At 40.3% G+C, this 14,968-nt stretch overlaps 2 protein-coding genes across 2 annotated transcripts in view; both read right to left on the reverse strand.

The window, feature by feature from the left end:
- Positions 1-898: 898 nt before the first annotated feature.
- Positions 899-2,409, reverse strand: sp5a (Sp5 transcription factor a). Its single transcript, XM_070915190.1, has 2 exons — positions 2,359-2,409; positions 899-1,975 (listed from the first exon to the last, which is right to left on the reverse strand). Exons 1-2 carry the CDS (start codon positions 2,407-2,409, stop codon positions 899-901), a joined length of 1,128 nt encoding a protein of 375 aa, XP_070771291.1.
- A 10,755-nt stretch (positions 2,410-13,164) lies between these two features.
- myo3b (myosin IIIB) overlaps positions 13,165-14,968 on the reverse strand; it is a 50,853-nt gene continuing 49,049 nt past the window's right edge. Inside the window, exons 34-36 of the mRNA XM_070914528.1 lie at positions 14,079-14,179; positions 13,655-13,701; positions 13,165-13,273 (exon numbers count right to left, since the gene is read on the reverse strand). Of these exons, the coding sequence (XP_070770629.1) occupies positions 13,165-13,273; positions 13,655-13,701; positions 14,079-14,179 (257 nt within the window). The remainder of the gene's footprint in view (positions 13,274-13,654; positions 13,702-14,078; positions 14,180-14,968) is intronic.

Here is a 14,968-nt window from a genome sequence, read left to right on the forward strand (position 1 = left end):
TTATGTCAGTTATTACTCAGTTGGTGGACAGACATCAGGACTCGCACAGATATCATTTCACTGTTCAGCATTGTATTTTATATTGTATGTACATGTCCAATTATTTCTGTGGAGATTTTTCAAACACAGTCCAGACCAACTCAACTTCTGTCACCTCTTCGCTACTTAAATATTGCTTCGCTTATGTTAAAGGTTACGACAACAGCAGTAGAGTAGCAGGGCAAAAAAAAAATTTGGATTTAAAAGCCAATAGCCAAAGTAATATTAAACATTGCTATATTTTGTGTGAATGACTCCTTTTTGACCATCACCAACAGCTAGAAACTGCAAATCCTCAAATCACTTAAATTTGACATTTATTCTAAAGAAAATATATTTCTATAACATCACCCATATGACTGAGGGATATTAAAAGAATTGTTCTTGAGTTGAGGAAAATGTTATAATCTTTATTCTCACACAGTATTTGGGTCATATCAACAATAGCAGATCTTTTCAAGAGCATGCTTAAAAACACCCCATAAGGAGCAAAAAACGGACACTTTCATTCAACAAAAGCTATTAAATATAATTTACAGGGGAGTGAAATCTTCCACCGAAGACAATGATCAAAACACAAGTTGAAAACTTGTCCTCTTGATATGATATAGACAGTGAATTCAAACTCATGAGCTATAACTTCTCCATGGTCCCAAATTAACTTATGAAACTTTATATATATACAAAAATGTGCTACACAGACCAGTGATGTTAGAAACTATTGTCAGGGTGTAAGAAATCAACCATCAAAATGAACAAAATACCCAATAAAAATGCAGCTCACTGTGTACTTTAACTAATGTAGGACTGACTGTATTGCACTAGTGACTTCTACTGTTTGAAAAGACTACAAGGTGTGTTACAACATATTCCTGGTGTCCTCCCTTTTGACATGGTCAAGTGTCTTGTCGTGGCACTTGCTTTTTTTGTTTTGGTGAGTTTTGACATGTTTTGCCAAGTGGTCACTCCTCATGAACCTCTTGCAGCAGTCCGGGCAAACAAAGCGCTTCTCCCCCGTGTGAGTCCTCAGGTGTCTCTGCAGCTCGTCCGACCTGGTGAAACTCTTGCCACAGAACAGCCAGTTGCACACAAACGGCCGCTCTCCAGAGTGCCACCTCAGGTGCGCTTTGAGGTGAGAAGTTTTCCCATAAACTTTCCCGCAACCCGGTATGTGACAAATGTGCTGTTTCTTCTTCCCTGGCTCGTCGCTGGACGTGGAGGACTGGCAGTTCGGACACCTGCACCTCCTGCACCGCCTCGCAGTCGCGAGGGGGGACTTTGTGTGCAGCAGAGCCGCGATTTGCGTCTGATATTGCGCAAAGTCCGTATGTCCCAGAACCAAGCCCCTCTGCAGCTGGAAGCGATGGGGACCAAGGGAGGAAGTGTGGCTGACATGGTTCCCCTGCTGGAGGCTCCACCATGGAATATCCTCTCCAGGGTTTGGGGACAACTGTCTCTGCTGCTGGTGCACAAGGCCGGAGGGTCCCGTGACAAAACTTGGCATCGCGGGAGGAATGGGAGTTGGGGCTGCGTAACTGACAGCGGGGACGTAGGTGGGAGGGCAGCTGGACTGCAGAGACTGCATGGAGCAAGGTAACATCTTCACAGGGGAGAAGTCATAGGGGTACGAGGGGTCCGCCGGAGGGGTGAGGGGCAGTTCGTGGTGCGAGCTGAAGGAGCTCTGGATGTGCGCAGACAGCTGGGGCTTGGAGGATAGTCCGAAAGTAGCGTTGCTGGCCAGGCTACTCTGAGGGGTTCCCTCGTTAGTCCACGGGTGAAATAAACGCGAAGGGGAGCCCAGAGTTGGGTCGTAAGGGACCTGAAGGAAATCTGAGGGGTTGGTTCCGTGGTGATGACCGATCCGGTTACAAGTGGCAGCCAGGAGAGCCAGCGGAGAGTGCTTACAGTTCTCTGGAGAAGAGTTTGGAGTGCGATCCTGGATAACCGAGACACACATTTTCTGTATTACAATCAGTGCCTAACACACTTTACGAGGTATAAAACACATGTAATCTGCTACGTTTTAATATTCAGCCAAATGATGGAATAGTTGGTCTAAATAGTTTGAATTTCATCTGCTCTAAATCGATCCTGCAGCCTGAATCGTGATGATGTGACATAAAAGTTGGCGTTTTGTTGCAGCAGAAGTCGTTAACAAAACAATTAGCGTTAGTAATTAAAATATATTACACTGGACCATCTAAGTAGCACGACTTCTATCTTCAGCATATACTCGTAACACAAACATAAATCAACTCGAATGGGCAAGTTTACAAGTTATTCAAGTCGTATAAAGTAAAGAGAAACTTGCGCACAAACCTGAAGAAAAGCCTGGAGTGTTTCATTCCGCAGTACAGCCACTGCTGCCATGGTAAACGTCCTCCTCCCTCTCGATGAAAGCAAATAAAAAATAACAGCACTAATTTAGATAAATATGTGCATTCGCAGTCAAAAAAAATATCGTGTCGAGCAGGTCTTCACTCTCCAGTGCTTCCTCTCTGCGAGATATCCTCGGTCTATCTGAAGAGTGAGGGATCACTTCTTAGAATTTGATAAGGACTTTGGTGGGCCGCCAGCCAGTCAGAAATAAGATTTATTACTTTGAAGTTTGCCGCTGCCCAATCATCAAAGAATAGCGGCTCTTTGAGAGGGGAAAGCAAATCCTTTGAATCCACAAAGCTCCTATGGTGTGTTTGTTGGTCTGGATAAAGGAGCTGATTATTAGGGGGGATGGGAAGGGAGGAGATAAAGGCGGGACAATTAATGAAGTAATCACTATGTGGGAAATGTATATACACAAATAATTGGATTTTCTTGATCAAAGACCCCCATGCCGCCTGGAGACCCCGGTATTGGATGCTGTAGTCATCTGATCCTCTTTTTGTAATTAAGGATTTGTAGCAGAACCCTATGTGACAATGTGACATTGTTATCTCTGGAGATCTCCAAGAGCGTTGCCTTGACTGTTTGATGGAGGAAAGAGACCAAATCAAGTGACTCAACACAAAGTTCTCATCTCTGAAGAATCTGCGTCTCTTTTACATTTCTAATTTGAATTAAATTTTCTTTGTTGTTCCTTTGAACTACAACATGGGCATTAAACACTTAATTATGCCCTCTCTGAATTATTTAAATACGTCTTTCTCCTTCTCTCATTTCAATCATTTGTTTTATCAGAACCTTACTCCTGATTTAGATTTTTTTCCCTTCCTCTTTGTAGAGCATCAAAATGTGAGCTTTTAGAGCCTTAGGGTAAATTCCCAGCAGCTAATTCAAATTATAACATGTTACTTAACATGACACAAAAGGGAAACCTCTTTTTTAAATCAGGTGACAAAAGCAGCACTTGAAATGGTGATGTCTCAATTATGTTCCCTTATAAACTTGTCACATCTATATGTCTGTGGAGGAAGTTCACATTCAGAAAAAACACAGGATGTCAAGCACTTAAGCATCCAAATTACAGAGGTACTTATATTATAAGTACCTCTGTCTATAATTTAACACAAAGGCTAAACTGACATATAATATCACATTTTGTCCTTTTTTTGTTTCAGAACATTTAATGAAGGCAAAAGTATGCAGTCTTCATAAGATAATATCCAAACTTTTGTGGCAGAGCAGTCGAAATGAAAGTTGTATTTTTCTATATGAACTCTCTGATCTTTATCTGGCTTCCCTGCAGAAACAATCACTGTCCTCTCAACTAGTTTGGAGCGGCAGATTTTGAATTAGATCTGTTCCTTTGAAGGGATTAATGTTCCCAGTCCTCTCCCACGGCTTTACACACAGTCATGAGGGAAAGGGGGAGTCCTGCTGGGCTGCACTGGAGCCATGTTAAACTACAAAACTGGCTACAGGAGTGGTGTAGTTGCACTGTTGACTGATAAAAAAACTAGTGGAGATTAACCTTGTTTACATCAAGTTATGGCAGCAGTGGGTGACGTGAAGTTTATTGTATAGGGTTTATAAAAAAATATGCAGAAAACAGGAGCCACGTCGTATTAAATCTGTCGTTTACACAAGACAGTGTGTGTGTGTGTGTGTGTGTACTTGTGTAGAATCTCTTTAATAAGTTACACCTGGAAATCATCTTACAAAAGTCACATTATAAATGGCTGCAATGTGTGGATGGAAGAGTTTTCATGATCAATGTTTGTACCACTTTTTAATAAGGCACCCTCCCTTTATAAACGGTTTATGAGTTATAACAAATTGCTTTACTTATGGTTAATAAATCAGTTACTAATGCATTATAAATCAATTATAAGCAACTAAGTAGAACAACTGTCAGGTTGCCAATTTGTGAAAAATCCTTTTTGCTGTTGTTTTTCCTCCTCCAGGATAACGAGACAACGTGCATTGTCTTTTTATGTTTTTAATTCATCGATAAGATGGATTTGTGTAAAAACACTTTATTGATGACTTATGGACTTACTGCAGAGTTGACAGCTTATTAGAAAGTGAGAAACACATGAGTATTTATTAATGTTATAACAACATTTATAACTAAATTATTACCAAACAGAGAGGAAAAACACCAGGCCACCTGGCAACCCAAAACGTATCCTTATTAATGGATTACAAATGATCTATAAAGCATTTGAAATGATTTATTAACCATTTATAAAACCATTAGTTACTACTTGTGAATTGTACTTCATTGGTGTACATGTATTCACTTTGTGCATTTTGGCATTAAAGGATTCTGACACAAAGGAGCTCAAAACAGGTGAAAAGAGAATTATAAAATGGCCGAATGGTTTATAGATCAATAAGGACAAGTTTTGGGTTGCCAGGTTGTGAAACATTTCTTTGATTGGTGTTTATCCTTTCTATTTGAGTAATAATTCAGTCATAAATGTTGGTGAAATATTAATAAACACTCCCGGGATTCTCACTTTCTAAGTCTGCAGTATGTTACTAAGTCATTAATAAAGGGTTTTTACACAAATCCATCTTACTGATGATTTAAAAAGACAGTGTCATGCTGGTGGAGGATAGACAACAACAACCACTTGGCAACCCCAAAGTTGCTCTTATTGATGCTTATAACTGTTTTATAAAGCACTAGTGAATTATTTATGAACCCTTTGTAAAGCTGTTAGTTACTACTTATAAACAATTTATAAAGGATACCTTATTAGAAAGTGATACGAACATATTTGACCCAGAATTTGACTGTGAATTATACTTATTAGTGACCATATATTCCCTTCATGCATTTTGGAACAGGGCTCAAAACAGGTAAAAAGAGAATAATAAAATGACTGAAATGCTGTAAACTCAGTTAACCAGCTGTTACTAACTAAATTACTGACCAGCTCAGACATCACAGCAGTAAACATTTTTACAGCCTACTCCAAAAGTTCGCATTTGTGCCGAAAAGTGCTGTCAGTTAGTGTTTGCTTCCAGGTTTAAATGTCAGATAAATGTCAAATGTTGTAATCTGCTCTCTCCTGTCAAACCAGACAACTGTTAAAGTAAAGAGAGAGAATCCACCCTAAAACAGAATTAACATTTTTTTTCTATGATCCTGAACAGCAGAAATGATCTGTGGACATTAAAATAGCAGACATTAATTCAGATTTAGGGTGGATTTTCACATAAATCAGCTTTACATGTGAGCTGTCGTGCTATGCAAAGGGAAATTTCAGCCATATGTGACAACTGCATGAATTTTGCGAACTATCAGCATTACCAAATTATTGATATCTTCCTTTGAGATACTCGGTTCAGCCCTAAATGCAAGTTCTTACATTTTAATGCATCTCAATGGGACTCAAGCTGAGGGATGGATTTGGCTGAGCAGGACTTTGATATAGTTTGTAAGAAATTCATGACTGTGTGCTTGACACAATGTCCAGTCCCCGAGGTAATTTACTTGCTCCAAACCTTTACCATCTCATGGCCATGCCTCAAGTTTTACAGGGTCACCTCAGCAGTCGTTTCACTAAGAGAAATTTCTCCAGCGGCATTTGATGGGAAAATTAACTTGGAGGAACCCCCACTGCAATAGTTTTCTGGCTGTACACTCAAAGGTTTGAACATGGAATCAGTCTGTACCATCCGTGTATTTCATAAAGTACTTTAAAGCATAAAGCAGAGAGTCGATCTGCAGAAGCACTGTTAAGAGGTGGAGACGTGTATGAAGCTGCATGTAGGGATTAGCAGAATATCTAAAAGGAATATGCAGTCTCCAGTTACAGGAAACAGAAAGAAACTGGTATTTTTCTACACATATGAAAGTCAGGGAAAACCATAAGTCAGTTTCTGGTGTTCTGCATTTTTGGCTCATATTCCGATTTTGATGAGATAAAACATATTCTAAAAGTTCAACAGGTGACTGTCATTCCTGTATGGGTTACACAGGCAAAATTGCCTCATTAACGGGCTCATTAATTACATATTGTCATTATTTATAACTTATAATGTGCAAATTATTAAGGAATGTTGTGTTATAACCCTTCTGTGCATTGTCTCAAAAGGCAGTGTTTAACTAAACTGAGATAAAAAGTATGAGCCCATGGCAATCACCATAATGGCATTGTGGTGCGTAAATTATATTTTTCTATCTAACCCTAACCCATAATTGTCAGAGTTTGCATAAGATGTGAAAAGGAGCACCAATTACCAGTAAACACAAGAAGAAATACACCAACAGTCAACAGTCAGTAGTTTAAACACATTTATTTGACTCATATAAAACGGCAGTTTACTATAAATAAATAAAAATGTACAATAGATATCAAGTGTGCTGCTGAGTTTGTTTTGGTTTCAGGTCCAGTTGAAAGTTGAAGAAGGCAATCTGCAGAAGAGAGAGAAAAACTGCATTGACAATCATGCCTCACAGTACTTTTCACTAGTAGTTTCAATTCATATCATTTTATTTGAATGATTTACTACTTATTGTATTGACCGCAAATGGATCTGAGGAAGTGGAGCCGCATGTGATCTTGACATTTTGAGATAACTGACAGTGAAGACTGTGGATTTGACAGAGTCAGGGGGCAACGCCACAACACGAACCCCTTTTTAACTTTCCATATTCTCTGGACAGTTGGAGAGAAAACAGGTTCCACATCTGTCTCATACGAGAGATATCAGAGACTTGGGCATGAGGGTGGGGTAAGGGGGTGAGGAGGGTGGGGTAAGGGGGTGAGGAGGGCGGGGTGGGGAGGGTGCATGTGTGAGAGTGAGAGTGAGTTTGAGTGTGTGGGAGAGAGAGAGAGGGGTGGGAGGGTGGGGGGGACGCTCGAGGCTACTGGGTACTTGAGCCGCTATAATGGTGTCTCGTATGAGAAAACATCTGTGAATTTCCTCAGTGATCTACAACAAAGTATAACTCAGAGCAGTCACTCAGAGGACCTTTGAAGTTGCTGTCTGACAGAAAGCTGCCATTGTTCACAGCCCCCAACACACAGAAACTCCAACTTTGGTCTCACTAATTTTCCCTGCAATGTGATACAACTCTTTTTTTTCTCTCCCTCTCATCCGAGCCTATGAAGCCGGGGATCTCTGCATATTCAAGAGCAAAGAGCAAAGCCTTGGCAATGTGCAGGGTTGGCCCGGGGTCACGTAAGGCGGGACAGGTCATTTTACCTTCTCCCAGCCCACCCTGGATGCGTTAATCCAGCCCTAAAGAGGGAAACTCGCCCCCCTCTATGATGATGTACAAGGTTACAGCCTGCAGTGCTCTCCCAGGAAATATTACAATAAGAAGATCTCACCTCCAATCATCATATATACTCTGATGCCATGAAGTCGGCTTTTAAAGAACAGGTAGTTTAGGTTTTTATTATACTCACATTTTAAAATATTCTTTTACTTTATTGGCTACTTTCCAGGCGTTATTGCTCCAGAGCACTTGAGCAAGGCAGTGAGAGCCGCTACATGCTTCCTGCTACTTTTGGTAAGCAATGATGTAATTGGGGGAAATTTGAAATATTGTAATCTGAGAACGCTTCAACCGTACACAACAAGTTGTTGGTTCTTAGCTCCTTTAAAACATGAAAACAGGAGGAAATAATACCAAGACAAGCAGGACTGCAAATATTTGCAAAATGTTTTTTTTGAAACGTCAATTTTGTTGAGCTTTGTAAATTTCTTTTAACATTACAAGTGATGTCCAAAATCTGTATAAATGTGTTACATTTAAAAAATATCAAAATTAAAATGTTCAGAAGTCAAAAGTTACTTTAGGAGAAGCAATGAAAACGTAAGAGAGTGAAATCGTATGGAGAAATGAATGATGAATGATGAATATTGATGATGTATCTCAGTGAAAACCGGTGTGAAAGACGGTGCAGAAACTATGGTGATCTTAAGGGACATTTAAAGAAAATATTACAGTTACACACTGTAATGCGACAGTGGGGGGTCTCCATGGACAACCACACAAATAAGAGAAATCTAGGAGCTGTCGGACAGATTTTAAAACATTTATACCGGTCACTACTTTATTCTGACCTCAATGAAAAGGTCGTTTGGTTGAACACCAGGTGATACATCCCTGCTCCTCCTGGCAGTGGCAAAAAAAGACAAGCTTTCTGTTACGCATCCCAAACTGAAACAAGGCCGTGGTAATTCTCACACTGTTACCCGTCCAGCGTTTATTCAATGGCAGCTGGTCGCACCATCTGGGAAAGCAGCACCGGGGCAAAACAAAACAGGTTACACCTTTGGCCATGCCAAGTCTGCTAGTGCCCCACTCAGTCTACTAACTGAGAGAGGCTAATCACAATTTCACGCTCTGATTTGTCAAATCCCACTCCAGCACCGGAGGCACCAAGAAAACTTTTAAGTCAATAAATTTCATGGCGTAGAGGATAACAGCTTTTCCATACTGTTTCTATTGTTCTATGTAAGGCTTTTTTTTTTTAGCTTTATCCCTCTTTACACGTGGAAGCAACCAATCTTTCTTTTGCAAATGAAAAGGAAGCTGTAATTTTGACCAAAACATTTGGTCACCACCAAGATTAGCAGCCGGGAAACAAACTCTTATCTCCTCATGCATGCATTTTATATTCATGCAAATGTTAACAACAAAACAGTGCATAGAGCGCCCTCAACAAACTGCAGGTGTGAGGAAGCTGAAACAAAAGCCACTGTAACCCTAATGGCATCCCTTGTCATTAAGAGACCTTTGATGTATGTACTCAACAGACTCTTTTATCTCCTACTTCCTCTATGCCTCTTACTCTCTCTCTCTCTCTGTCTCTACCGGCTCAACCAGTTTCTTTATTAATGCCGTCTTTGGGGAATGTTCTTTTGCTCAGAGCCCTCAACACACATCTGACATCTGGTTGACGCTCGCTTTCTTTGGCACCAATCATTAGCCAGCAGAGAGAATCACAATGCTAAGTTTGTAGCTATTCTAGGTGTCTGTTTGTCCCGCTGTCCTTCAAGTTGGTGGGAACAAGACCTGGCATTAATTCTTAACTCATAAAACTGTGGTATGCAATCATAATATAGTGTGATATATTCTACTGTGGTGGAAAACTGACACATCTGGATACCAAAAGCACGTATAATGCATTAAAACAGTATTTGAAAAGACTGCACATGAAATACTGGTATTCAAACTCTCACTTTGAACTCAAAGGATATAGAAACAGGACAATGTTGGCCTAATCGTGCTCTCTCTTTGAAGTGAGACATCACTATTAGGTGAAAAGGTAAGTATGCTTCTTTAGGAAATAAAAGCTTTTCATCATTTGTTAAGGCTGCAGCTCGAGCGATTTTCATAAAGGTGGTTTCAAACTTTGGATAACAGTGTTTGGGGGCTGCCTCGGATGGAGCTTTAATGAAAGTGCTGCGCATGAAGCAAATAGCTAAAATGGCAAGAATAACACCAGCAGTAACGCTAGCCACATTAAAGGAGTCCTCTCTTGCGTGCACCAGATGTTGTCAGATTTAATGAGGAAAAACAAGAGGGAGCTGGATTTACGAAGGCATATTAAAGAAAACAGGTGTCAGGCCTCCAACACGGACTTGACACTGCGTCTGTCCCTCAGCGTCCCGTAAGATGACCAGGACGTCCAAGTAAACACAGGAGCTTCAGTACATTAGGTCAGAACGTCTCTCATGAGAGTGACGACAGTATTTCATAACATTTGCCTTTTGCAACACATAATCAGCTAACCAAGGCAATTACGTACACACCTCCGCTCACCTCCTCTCATATGCTAAAGCAGGCAATCAGCCAGGGAGTTAATTTGGCAGAGAAAAACAGGGGAAGAAACACCCACTCTGGAACCATTTGTCACCACAGTCCAACCTTGTTATTCAAACTAGTGAGCCTATTTGAAATTCCTCTCCGTGGTAAAAACAGGGCCAAAATAATCAAGGGAGCATGATCACACTTAATTGATTCAGTGTACTTTTAAGATGCACTACAGGGTGCTGGGGTGACCTATTTCAGACTGCTCTTCAGAGGAGCCAACTATCCCAGCAAGGGAGTAATGCACAACGAGGATTTTAATTATTGCAGGATCTGTGGCTACGACCGGAGGTGAAATGCTTCTGAACTAACTGTGACACCACATTATAACACTGCCAGTGGTCTGGGATGTTACTCTTTGAGTTAAATATGACAATAAATCGAAAAGACTAGGACTTTGTTATTAATGCAGCTTAATTATGTGAGCTAATTTGATCATGGAAACAGCTGATTTCTACACATTTTATACTAACTATTCAATTTTCATTATATAAGGGCTTTTGTGTGTTACACAGTGGTAAAATGTACATTTACTTAAGTCCTTAAGTACAATTGTTGGGTACTTTACTTTTTTTAGCCATTTTTTTAATCTGGTTCCTTTGCAGACTATGTTGTCATATACAACATAGTCTGCAAAGGATCTATGATAAGTTTATAAAATACAAAGCATTGTTATAGATGAAACTACCTAACAGTATATACATTCAAATTAGCTCCACCTCAACTAACTGCTAATGTTGTTTACACATTAATATATCAGTATCAGTAATCCAGTAATGAGTAGATAATAATGTAACAATGACAGAAGTCATTTTCTGTATAAAATCTGTAGTGTAAGTACATTTTACTGCTACTTTTGTACTTTTACTCAGGTAAAATTGTGATATGCAAGACTTGTAATGGAGTATTTTACATTGTTGAATGGCTACTTTTAAAGTAAAGCATCTGAATACTTCTTCCACCACTGTGTAGAGGCTGCGTTACATCCAGGAGATGTGTAACATTTAAAATTTGGGATTAACCATACTACCACTGCGAGCATTGTGGTTGTTCAACAGAAACAAACAGCATAGTTATGGTTGGAAAATGACAGGGTGAAAACCACAGTGTTGTCAAGTGACAAAACCGATGGACTTCTCTTGCACCGTGTTTTAATTACATTAAATTTAAGGAGGCGGCATCTAAAGAAATGCCTTATATTTCACATGCTTAAAAAAGGAGAAATAACACGTTTAACCTGTGATGTTTAGATGACGAGCCAGTCCTCAGTGTCTCAACCCGAGTCTGACCCTCACAGTACTCACTAGTGGGCTTTAATGAACACTTTGGGCCTCTTTAAACCCACCAGGATTTCTGTGAACCTGAACCTAAGTGAAGCCGGTCTCGCTATCTAGGCAGAGCTCTAATGTTTTCCCTGCTGAGTATAAGGAGGATGAGATCCTCAGTCATACCACCCTACTCTTCCTATTAAGATCAAAATCTCCTCTCAGGCCCTCGGGTGTCAACAAAGGGAGATGCAGTAAATGATATGCAAATTGAAAAGAAAAAAAAAAAAGCTCTACAAATCAACTCGCCAGCCCTGCATTTCCGACACTTCACATCTTAAAAGAAAATTCCTGCATTTAGGGTGAAATTCAAAGTGAGGTCTAGCTCTGCCTGTGTGAGGATATGTGTGGTGATTCCAGCACTCAGACAGCACAAAGCCCCTCTAACTACAGGCGGCTCGCTGTGGGAGAACTCGCAGAGAGAGTTTTGGGTTTCAGAGGGATTTGTCTCTGGATCCGACTTAGACAATAGACATAATGCTCAAAAATAGGTAGATGTTTCCAAGTCAGGTTAACACCGCTGAGTTCAGAAACGCGCTGCCTGCAAGATGAGGGGCTCCTTTGAGTAAATGTGAAGCAATGCAGACACAATCATAGATCAATTGACAGAAAATAGTCAATGATCATTTTAATTTAAACCAAACATCTGCTGGTTGAAGCTCTAAAGATTCAAGGCTTTGTTCGCTTTTCTTCAGTTTATATCATTATAAATGAAAAATTATGGGATTTTTGACTGATGGTCAAAAGAAACTATTTGAAGACATTTCTTTTGTCTCAGGCATTTGTCATTATTTTCAACATTTCATAGACTGAAGAATCAATCGATAAAAAAATTAGTAGATATATTTACAGCCCTGATAAAGACCTTAAACATCTGACACAACATTAAAACTACAAATGGATGCTCAGCATTTAAGTGTTTCATTGTGACTTTGCAAAGTGTTTCTTATTAATGAAGCCTCCCCGCCCAGCACACCACATGACGATGTATTCTTTGTCTTATGTGTATTGTCATTAATTTATTTATTGATGCAACATCTGTACCATGTCACAGCAGTTTTTGAGCTGAATAATAATTTCTTATTCAGTGCAGGATTTAAGACCCTGAAAAAGCCTCTGGAAAAATGACAAATGCCATAATAATATTACACTTTTTTTGCCATGTTGAGAGGCACAATAGCAGCAAATCGAGTACAGGACTAGAAAAAAGTTCAATAACATACACCAGGAAGACGTCTGGAGCCCCTCGTCTTGCAAAATTTCACATTTCTAGCTATAATCAAGAATTATGGCTATAAAATGTGATGGCTTACTGCACAGGAAATAGCACAATACTTATAGAAAACTGTTGTAATAATGAGTAAGTCGTTCCTGTAAACACTTTCCGACCACTTTGGATTAACAGCTGAGGCAATCGCCTGTGCAGGTCGCTTATTCTGCACTGCTGCTACTTGCTCCACATACCACAGCACATCCAACACTGAGGATGTTCTTTGGAGTGTCTGTCTACATGTCTGGTGCGTCTGCCTTACCGGTTGACATGGTTGTAAGGCTCAGCTCTGACTGACGAGAGGCCCACTAGAAAGGGTGGGAGGGGGGAGCGGTCGCGTACTCTTCCTCAGGGATCGACTCCACAGTTGACAGTAATTTGTAGTACTCATCTTCTCCATCCAGCACTTTGATTTGACTGTGATGGGAAAGAAGACGGGAAAGTGGTGAGAAGTAACTAGGAAGAACAGAGCAGTCTTGAAGTAGACATTTAGAATAAAAACAATATTTGCAGATACAGCAATGAGGCGCATGCGTTTTCTTAAGCATACTGATCTGAACCAGGATGTCATTTATAGTACAAATACAAGTCAGACCTTCAACAATTAAAATTAGCATGCTGACAAAGCCTTAATATGTAACCCCCTCTCTAATGACGCAGAGCAACTGCTCATAAAAAGCCTGTTATTTTCGGCTCTCCATTTACATTAAAAGAAAACAACTCCATTTCTGGATTCTCCTATTCCACAAAGGGCCTGCTCTGTTTAGAGTTGCTGTAAGTAGGAAAGCAGTTATTTACCCAAGTTTTCTCGGCTTCCTCTTGCTCCCCTGGTAATCCAGAGTTCTCTGAGGAAAGGGCCAAGAGCACACAGTCAAAAGATGAGCAGAGAGTCATTAATTTTTAATTCAAAGTGATTTTGTGTTGAATGCGAGCAGATGCTGATAATATCAGAAGTCACAGCATAATTTTTTCTGATCAAAGGGATCAAGTGAGTCTGATGAAGCATGCATCTTGCTCAGCTTTGATAAACCACATCAATTATTCACCGTGAAGGCAGACATCCTGACATGAAAGCAACAGATAAAGAGCATAAGCACATGTTCAAGACAAGAGGCAGAGAAGCGTGGGGGTGGGGCTCCAGGGTCTGGCACAGGTAGGTTTAATTGTATTATCATGTGGAACCAAAGTCAGACAAAGGCCTTTATCGGCACTTTGAACTCACATTTAGTTGGTTGTAGTACAGGCTGTCTTCAGGGCTGTTGAGCAGCTTGGGCTGTTGGCCCCGCCGGCGAGGAGTTCTCTGCTGCAGCTTCATCACTGGACCTGCAACAGAGGAAAAATGAGGGCAGTGATCCAACCAAGCAAAACAACAACAAGCACCAACATGATCCTGATGGCGATGACAGCAGCAGTAAACACATTCTGCCCTCAACTTTTTAAAATCTGCACCCTCGTGTGACAAAGTGGCAGAAACATTTAAGATTTACGTTGGTTTAGGTTAAAGATTATGTAATTTCATCGATGAGCTGACTCAATAACAGCTTAACATTGCACAAATCCACACGTTTCAACCACATCTAGTCATATCTCTCCTCACAGGTGCACAGCAGACTACAGTTCAATTAGCTAAATAGCTACAATGGAAGAGGCAGATGAGGTGAGACTGTGGTGTGGTTGGTACTGGATACACTTCTACACTTCAGAAAACACCTCTATGTTTAAGAAGCACCACCACTCTAATATCTGTCATTTAAATATGAACCTATAGCCAGCTTTGTACAGAGCCCGGCTAGCGGTTTACCCCTGTTTCCAGTCTTTATGCTAAGCTAAGCGGCTGCTGGCTGTAGGTGAATATTTAGCGCACAGATATGAGAGTGGCATCAATCTTCTCATCTAACTCTCAGAAAGAAAGCAAATAAGCGTATTTCTCAAAATGTCCCACTTGTCCTTTAAAGGATTGGTTCACCTAAATCAAAAATGATTTGCAGATAGTTTTGATTGATTGATTTTTGCTGCCATCCCAATACAATGGAAGTGTATAGAAATTTGATTTGAGGTCACCCTTTAAAGTGAAGTGACAACCATTAGCTGGCCTATAAAAAGTACATTTCC

This window comes from Enoplosus armatus, chromosome 11 (assembly GCF_043641665.1).
Source record: "Enoplosus armatus isolate fEnoArm2 chromosome 11, fEnoArm2.hap1, whole genome shotgun sequence".
Lineage (NCBI taxonomy): Eukaryota > Metazoa > Chordata > Actinopteri > Centrarchiformes > Enoplosidae > Enoplosus > Enoplosus armatus.

Coding starts and splice junctions, on each gene's coding strand:
- sp5a (XM_070915190.1), bottom strand. CDS start 2,409: ATGGCAGCAGTGGCTGTACTGCGGAATGAAACACTCCAGGCTTTTCTT. Junction 1,976..2,358: donor CACTCCAGGCTTTTCTTCAG/GTTTGTGCGCAA, acceptor TCGGTTATCCAG/GATCGCACTCCAAACTCTTC.